The sequence below is a fragment of the Glandiceps talaboti genome, chromosome 13, assembly GCF_964340395.1.
Source record: "Glandiceps talaboti chromosome 13, keGlaTala1.1, whole genome shotgun sequence".
Lineage (NCBI taxonomy): Eukaryota > Metazoa > Hemichordata > Enteropneusta > Spengelidae > Glandiceps > Glandiceps talaboti.
The window spans coordinates 6,237,557-6,246,525 of record NC_135561.1 but is presented as its reverse complement, the minus strand read 5'-3'; the positions used below and the strand labels follow the sequence as shown (position 1 = coordinate 6,246,525).

At 36.4% G+C, this 8,969-nt stretch overlaps 2 protein-coding genes across 2 annotated transcripts; both read right to left on the bottom strand.

Moving 5' to 3' along the window:
* Positions 1-1,335: 1,335 nt before the first annotated feature.
* Positions 1,336-4,766, bottom strand: LOC144444981 (cytochrome P450 2J6-like). Its single transcript, XM_078134530.1, has 4 exons — positions 4,406-4,766; positions 3,833-4,310; positions 2,304-2,791; positions 1,336-1,514 (listed from the first exon to the last, which is right to left on the bottom strand). Exons 1-4 carry the CDS (start codon positions 4,764-4,766, stop codon positions 1,336-1,338), a joined length of 1,506 nt encoding a protein of 501 aa, XP_077990656.1.
* A 1,426-nt stretch (positions 4,767-6,192) lies between these two features.
* LOC144444979 (cytochrome P450 2C38-like) lies at positions 6,193-7,879 on the bottom strand. Its single transcript, XM_078134528.1, has 3 exons — positions 7,564-7,879; positions 6,874-6,951; positions 6,193-6,371 (listed from the first exon to the last, which is right to left on the bottom strand). The coding sequence occupies exons 1-3, from the start codon at positions 7,877-7,879 to the stop codon at positions 6,193-6,195; spliced, it is 573 nt and encodes a 190-aa protein (XP_077990654.1).
* Positions 7,880-8,969: the final 1,090 nt, after the last annotated feature.

Sequence of the window (8,969 nt, the reverse complement as noted above, 5' to 3'; positions counted from 1 at the left end):
TTTTTCTAAGTTGATGTCAGTTTCAGCATCAACTATTTCTCGCGAGACTTCACAATGTTCGCGATTTTATTTATTTTTCATCGAATACGTAAAAAAACCGTTTAGGATCAATCAATCAATCAATCAATCAATCAATCAATCAATCAATCAATCAATCAATCAATCAATCAAATTTCTATAGCGCCGATTTCCAGAGCAATGTTCTGTTCAGTAGCACTAAATGGCTAAAGCACACCATGCGTTGGTGAACAAATAAGTCTTCCCTTTTGTTTTGAAACAATCCGGGCTGGAGGCTTGGCAAATATCAAGTGGCAAAGAGTTCCATAGTTTGGGGGCGACATATGATCGAGAATGAACAACCTCCATAGGATCGGCAGTGAAAAACTAGTATAGGTAGGGTCTGGTAACCGGAATCAAATAACTTGTTTAGGCATAAGCTATCTGTACACGTTATTTAGCAACTTCCTACATGAAGCAAATTGTTTGGCTTGTCATGCATATAATTGTTAAACGTACTCTTACATGTGTCCCTGGAGATTTCCGGATAACTGATAGGGTAATTTCTTTAACAATTTCAAGTTTAAATTCATATTCAAATTTGAAAAAATTCATTAGAGTTAAGACGACCTTTATTTCCAATATATATGTACCTAAATAAAACATACTTTCGATAAATTCAAATACCTTTTTTTTTAAATTAACACTACATGAAAGAATTTAATATTATGATATGAAATACATTGACTGAAAATGGCTGTTGGTAATTCGACATTTGTTTATGATAAAAGCGAGTCTTCATCGAAGGCATATCCATAACGCTTAAACTTACTCATTCGAAAGTGTTTGTTGACAATTAAAATGTGTACACATAAGGCAAACGTGCAACAAAGTTCACTAAAATCTGTGATTCACACACATCGTCTGAGATATTCAAGAAACAACATTATCAAATTTGCAAAACTGATAAATCCGCTTTTGTTCATATTCAGTTTCACTGGAGAAAAACCGGGAAGATGAAATTCACAAAACAGACAAATGATGTTCATTTACATCATAACCTCATATCAGGTATCGCACGTGATAACTACACAGTTTAAATGGGGTTGCTAAATGGGATGTTTCCAGGGTTAATCAAATAATAATAACTGTTTACATTTATAAAAAAAAACCTGGTTAACTATCTTCATTGAAAGCCAAAGTACAACAACAACAAAAAAAAAACAAAAAAAAAAAAAACAACAACAACAACAACAACAACAACGCAATCTATTATAATGTGATACATTAACAACACAAACAATAACAAACATCCATAATAGCTTTATGTGTCATTCCTCAACGCCTTAGAATGCATACTTTGTAAGGTTTGGGCTTACATACAAGTCCATTGACACGTTCTGTTGACGGCGGTGGCGTACCATTCGGCAATGTGAACGTATAATGCTGCATCAAGGTAGTAAAAAAGATAAACAACTCCATCTTAGCCATCTGTAATCCTAGGCATATCCTGGGACCTAGTTGATAATGTACAAATGTTATTAGCATCAATAGCTATGTTTATTGTCTTTATGAACATGCCAAACGCTATACAGTAGTACACTTGTCTGTATGTCTGTCTGTCTGTCTGTCTATCTGTCTGTCTGTCTGTCTGTCTGTCTGTCTGTCTGTCTGTCTGTCTGTCTGTATGTATGTATGTATGTATGTATGTATGTATGTATGTATGTATGTATGTATGTCTCTGTATGTATGTATGTATGTATGTATGTATGTATGTATGTATGTATGTATGTATGTATGTATGTGTGTGTGTGTGTATGCATGCATGCATGCATGCATGCATGTATGTATGTATGTATGTATGTATGTATGTATGTATGTATGTATGTATGTATGTATGTATGTATGTACTATGTATGTATGTCTTCTCTACCTATCTATATATTAAAAGTCCTACACTATTATGAACGGTTACGTTAATAGCAATCTGACTGCAATTGGAAAGTATCGTTTATGCCTTCTTTTGCCATCATTCAATTTGTCTCGGTATATAAAATGTAAGTATTGGGTTGTTTTTATCCTGTTGGCTACATTTAATTTCTTTTCTAGAAGATAAATACTCAACATATACATGTCACCAAAAAAAATAAAAATAGCATGAATGAACACCTCACAAGAGATAGGAATCAATAATCTTCCGAGAAGAATAATCTTATTCCAAATATATTATGAAAGTAAACTGATCTGTCACTCATACAGTAGACACGATATATAAATCATGTATATAAACACAAACTTAAACTTGCCTATGCCAAATGGTATTAACTCCTGCTTCTCCATAACACTGCCATCCTCTCCAATAAACCTCTCTGGCTTAAATACCTCTGGTTCTGGCCAAAGTTTAGGGTCGTTGTGGACTGCCCAAAGATTTGGTATGATGTAGGTGCCCTTTGGAATACAGTAACCACGCAGAGACACGTCGGCTGTAGTTGCATGTGCTAGGGAGAGTGGTACAACAGAGCTTAAACGATGGACTTCATAGATGGTGGCTTCGGTGTATGGTAGTCGCTTTCTGTCAGCCATACTTGGAGGAGTTTCACGTCCAAGAACTCCATCGATTTCTCTCTGTACGTTTTGTTGAATTCGAGGATTTATGGCCATGTAGAGAATTGCCCAGTTCAGAGTAGATGCAGTAGTATCGGCACCGGCAACAAACAATTCAAAAATGAGAATCATCAAGGTTTCTTCATCCATGGTTGTTTCAATGCCATTTTGTTTTCGTGACGTCATTTCCCTTTAGAAGAAATCAAAAAGGCTCTTAGGTATCCCCGGCATAAGAAGGACATATTACACTACTGCAGGGGAGGCTGGGGGTAGCATTTGTTGAAAAACAGACTACACTACTGCATATGTGTTTGAAGTAAGTTTGTGCCGTCAAATGACTCTTGAATACATCTGTGTAGGTGATCATATTTACAAACTCTAAGTATTAGGTGGGGGGGGGGCAGCTTTATGATGGTATTCAAAATATATTTCAACAGCAAAAATGTTATTATTTTTACAGTTTTTAGAGTGTCAGGAAATGATTTTAAATTTCTTTTTGAATCGAATGACAATAATATTGTTTAAATAACGCCTCTATTTACTATCTCCTGTATACTCCGATGTCTTTTTTATTTTATATGGAATTTCAGACATTGAGACGTTCTGCAGATTCGAGGAAATATTGAGTGTAAAAGGGTAAGTGTAAGTGGGGCATGGGTACGATTACTATATATATATTCATAACGTGTCTGTCTGTCTGTCTGTCTGTCTGTCTGTCTGTCTGTCTGTCTGTCTGTATGTATGTATGTATGTATGTATGTATGTATGTATGTATGTATGTATGTATATATGTATGCATGCATATATATATATATATATATATATGTATATATATATATATATATATGTATATATATATGTATATACATACATACATACATACATACATACAAAAATACATACATACATACATACATATATACAGACAGACAGACACATACATGCATACATACATACATACATACATACATACATACATACATACATACATATATACAGACAGACAGACACATACATACATACATACATACATATATACATACATACATACATACATACATACATACATATATACAGACAGACAGACACATACATGCATACATACATACATACATACATACATACATACATACATACATGCATGCATACATACATACATACATACATACATACATACATACATACATACATACATACATACATACATACTATTCCATAAATTATGACCTACTTCAGATATGAATCCATCAGGTCACTTGGTTTAGATTTGGAGCAGAATGTTTTCCAATGGTCCGTGATAAGGGGACCTATGAAATCCTGGAAACGTTGCCTTGCATCAGACATGAATGTATGAGTTTTATTAACGCCTGGTATGAATCGAAGAAACGGTAGGAATGCTGCTGCCAATGAACTTCCAGTCTGAGATAATGAATGCTGAAGTAACTTATTCATCTTTTGAAATGTCGGGTCGTCGTAGTCATAACGCTTTCCAAATGAAACGGATGCAACAACATTGGTTGCTACAAGATTGACACCAAGTGATGGATTGATAGGGTTTCCTTTAAGGTTATCAAAAATAGTCATTAATTGGTTAGCTTCATTCATAATCTTGTCTTCGAGGACTGCCTTACCCATGCCAAAATCCCGAAGGGTTGATAAAGCAAAACGTCGGTGTTCCTTCCACGAATCATTGTACGCTCTAGCTACACCTGAAAATAGGTCAGATTTGATTAATTACATGGATTTGTATGTAGGACTGGCGATATGTTTAATGTTAGCATACATTTCAGTGACATTGATTTACCTTTGTCCAAAGGGAAGGGTCGCTTGATGTTCATAGGTCGGCCATTGAAGTAATCAGCTCGTTTGACCAGAGCTTCCTTGATGACGTCAAAACTATTTAGGATAACCACCCGATAGCTTCCTAGCATAATACTGTAGACATCGCCATACTTCCTACCAAGCTCAGTCAGAGTAATATCCATCTGTTTTCCAGCTAGGAATGGAAGTGAACCAAGGATAGGCCATCCAGTTGGTCCTGGGGGCAGGTTTGGTCTATTTTGTCGCGAGATAAGAATTAAAATAACAAGTACGACAGCTGCTAGTAAAAGTGAGGTAGTGTCCCCGAACCTGGGCATTGCAATGAGGATTGCTCTGTGACACATAATGATATCGAACCCCAGGTGAAATAGAAATATGTTCTCAAAATGGGTCTCTCGCTGACGACATGTGACCAACGTCACCTATATACATATATCATGTTAGAAGTGGAAATGTCAAGGGTATACGGTCAGCTAACTTATTGGTGTCAGAGAACAGTGTAGTAGCCCGAGGGGCTACTCCTCTTATTTGAGTATACGTAAATGTGCCGCCCTTTTAATTTCGACAACAAAACATTCAGTGTTATTTTCCATATACAAACTTTAATTTTAAACAGTACAAACTTACACTGTCAACGTGGAACCACCACGAAATAAATTTGTGGACACGCAAAACTTAATTTGAAAGCAGCGAAAACATAATCTGTGGATGCACAAAACTCAATGTGAACACAATGCATACTATTACTTTAATCTGCGGACACACACAAAATGTATGTTTGTTATAATTGAACATCTATTTAACAATGATTAAAACAAGTCTTGTGCATTCGAAAACACAGCCCCCTACACTACTTGTATTGTTAATCGATGCCTCAAATATGGTCGTTCAAATCACTAACAAGTTCATAACAGCGTTTTAGCAAAGTCTACTCATAACATATAGTGATATTGATTAATCAAAATACACCACAAGATAAAATTGATACTAGACTATTCATAGTATAATACATTGTCAGACAAGGTCAGTCGAAGGTCAGTTTTAAAAAGAAAGCAACCCATTTCTAAAAGTATGGATGTATACACTTGAACTACGTTTATACTAGTACAATGTATTGCTAAAGACTGAAAATGAATAACATGGTCATGAATTATGTGTCTTTTCAAAACAACTACCCATAAGTTGAATGGTAACCCTGTTAACAAAAACTTCTAACTAAGGGTTATTGAACAAATTCAATTTTGACCTTGAAAATAAAGGTTAAGGTCAGAAGTATGTCAAATATTAAGCTTACCTCTATTGATGTGCGGATACACATTTGAATGATGTCACTGGGTATAAAAGGTATTGAAAAATAGCTATTTGACCTTGAAGGTGAAGGTCAAAGGCAAAACTTTGTGTCCAGCTTAAAAGCATACTGCGATCACATTGGTGCAGATGCTTAATTTGTATACCTAGATACAAAACTTCATAAGTTTTTGAGCGATTTGTTATTTGATCTTCATGATAGAGGTCAAGGTCAGTGGTCGAGGTTTGAATAGAAAACTTTGGTAATATGAGTGTAGACACATGAATGTATTCAATTTTATGGATTATGGTAGGATGAATTTATAGATATAGTTGACCAGGGATATACGGACAGACATGGGTCATTCCTATAGTCCCCCCCCCGCTCTTCGCCGTGTATTCACTGGGGCTAATAATAAACATGAAATAAAGGAGTATTTCAGCAAAAACATCTCCATCATTCTTGAACACTTCTCATGTTCTTCAACGCTTCAGAATGCATACGTTGTAAGGTTTAGGCGAACAGATTAGTCCATTCACTCGTTCTGTTGTCAGCGGTGGCGTACCATTGGGCAATTTGAACGTATAATGCTGCATCAAGGTAGTAAAGAACAGAAACAACTCCATCTTAGCCATCTGTAATCCTAGGCACATCCTGGGACCTAGTACATAAACATACAAATGTCATAAGCTAAAATAGGTATGTTTGTTTCCTATTTTATCTGCATATAAACTCGTGTGATTTCAAAACCTATCAAAATCTTTAAGAAGGTACACTTGACTGACTGACTGACTGACTGACTGACTGTCTGTCTGTCTGTCTGTCTGTCTGTCTGTCTGTCTGTCTGTCTGTCTATCTAACTACATTGTTCGAAACCAACATATGGAGATGATTATTTAATTGTATATATGTAAGAAACGGTAGAAATGATGCGACTGCTGTGCTTCCCGTTTGGGTTAACGAATTCTTAAGAGTCTGGTTCAATTTTAAGAATGTTGGGTCGTCGTACGTATAACGCTTTCCAAATGAAATTGAACAAATGATATTGGTCGTTGCAAGACTTAGACCGAGCGATGGATCCATTGCATGTCCTTTATGATCATCAAAAATAGTCATTAATTGGTTAGCTTCATCCATAATCTTGTCTTCCAGGACTGCCTTACCCATGCCAATATCCCGAAGCGAGGATAAAATAAAACGTCTATGTTCTTTCCATGAAGCGTTGTATGCTCTAAGCACACCTGAAAAAAAGGTTATGTGTGTCTTGACTAATTTATTTGTATATGTGTAGGTTATCACTATGTTTTGCGTTTCATTTGAAGATATAGTTATTGACAGTGATATACATACATATCCTATAATTGATGAATAGCCCTTGCCAAAAATGTATTTGAGGGTCTCACGTGTAGTTCAAGTCGAGCTCACGAGGAGAAATCTCACGTTTGGCTGAAGCCCGGAGAGTCTTTGCCTCCAATATTGATTTGATCAACAACAGAAACGGCACCGTGATGATTGGTGGGGACAGTGAGTCTCCTCCCACGGTGAGCACATTCTTTGAACTAATGAAATGTAGGAGGCCATTTTAGAGGCATAAAATATACTTAATTTGCAAGTCTTCAATACACCAATCTTTCTGTCAATGTATACATGTAATTAATATCCACATTGTAACCCCCCCCCCCCCCCACACACACACACACACGAAAAAAAACAAGTAAAACAAAACAATGGAAATAGAGGGAAATAAAGACATCTGGCCGCTTTCACCACATCAGATTGTAATCAGCAAAATATTTCATATTCCTTCCCGTCAGTTTCATACTAGCAAAATATGTAAGTGACACTATGTTTACCTCTGTCCAAACGAAACATTCGCTTGGTGTTCGTAGGTCGGCCATTGAAGTAGTCTGCTCGTTTGACCAGAGCTTCCTTGATGACATCATAACTATTTAGGACAACTACCAGATAGCTTCCGAACATAATACTGTAGACATCGCCATACTTCCTACCAAGCTCAGTCAGAGTAATATCCATCTGTTTGCCAGCTAGGAATGGAAGTGAACCAAGGATAGGCCATCCAGTTGGTCCTGGGGGCAGGTTTGGTCTACGCCATCGCGAAATGAGAAATGCTATAAGAAGTATGGTTGTTGCTAGCAAAATTGCAGCCATGTTCATGGACCTTGAAGGCTAATCTGCGCGACTCCCGGTGCCTGCCACCCTTTTTTTGCATATTACTGGCTGTATCTTTTGGAGGTGGAGAACTTGTGATGGAACATTGACGCGGATCACCAAAATTTATACTACAGTTAGATCGACTTGACCAATCAGAGGCCTTGATTTCCGTTGGTTTAATATATCTCAGACTGTCCGAGTCTGAGCATAGACAATAGAGAGGGATGGTCTGAGGTTATATGGGGCCATAACCCACTTTTTCTTAGGGGTGTGACCTATATTACGCTCAGCACTCAATTTGCATGCATCAAATTACACAAAATTTTGAAAAAAAGATCCGTTTGAGCCAATCACGCCATAGTATAGACAACTCATTCGGTAGGGTTATGTGCCAAAAACTCGCTCGTTTATTGGCACATAACCCTCCCGAACTCGTCGAGTATCTATTACATAAACATTTTCTATCTTGGTTGTTCACACATATCAGTGACATGCTAACGCTTATCCTACTAATTACCATAACAAAAGTTCATAACATAGAAGGAAAGGGACAAATAATCAAATTTGTTCTCGCGATTTTCCAGATTTCTAATATTATTTTCTGTATATTTCAAATAGAAGTTTTGAATACTGTTTCCTCTCACTGTTTTTTTCTTTCTTTTTCTTACCTCAGTGATATCACTGTCTTATCTCAGTTTATCAGCTTTGAATTAGTAGCTTGCTAAAACAAACTCACTATTTGCCCAAATTAACGAATTATGCTGCGAGTGTAAACATACACTGATCCCACTAATGGAGGTAACTTACCTATATACATATATATTCATAAAGAATACCTAAAGAATAATGGAATCAAGCATTCTCTGTGACCACATCATTTGGAGTGTTTCTTTCAAAGAAAGACCGTGACATATGGCATAAAAGAATATAACTGTAGTTTTCCTATATGCATTTTTGACATCTGCAGCCACTCTTAAATTGACCTCTCACATATGGATTTACTACATGTACTGGTATATACCGTTATGTGTGAACTTTTGATAAGAGAAAACATGATAAAAAGGAAACTTCACATTGTAATGACCAC

Excerpts from the sequence above, each read along its gene's own strand:
- LOC144444981 (XM_078134530.1), bottom strand. The coding sequence starts at position 4,766 with ATGTGTCACAGAGCAATCCTCATTGCAATGCCCAGGTTCGGGGACACT. Across the intron at positions 2,792-3,832 it reads CTGATGGATTCATATCTGAA|GGAAATGACGTCACGAAAAC; the intron begins GTAGGTCATAAT and ends TTTCTTCTAAAG. Across the intron at positions 1,515-2,303 it reads GTTAATACCATTTGGCATAG|GTCCCAGGATATGCCTAGGA; the intron begins GCAAGTTTAAGT and ends ATTATCAACTAG.
- LOC144444979 (XM_078134528.1), bottom strand. The coding sequence starts at position 7,879 with ATGGCTGCAATTTTGCTAGCAACAACCATACTTCTTATAGCATTTCTC. Across the intron at positions 6,952-7,563 it reads AATGTTTCGTTTGGACAGAG|GTGTGCTTAGAGCATACAAC; the intron begins GTAAACATAGTG and ends CCTTTTTTTCAG. Across the intron at positions 6,372-6,873 it reads GCTTCGGGATATTGGCATGG|GTCCCAGGATGTGCCTAGGA; the intron begins GTAAGGCAGTCC and ends TTTATGTACTAG.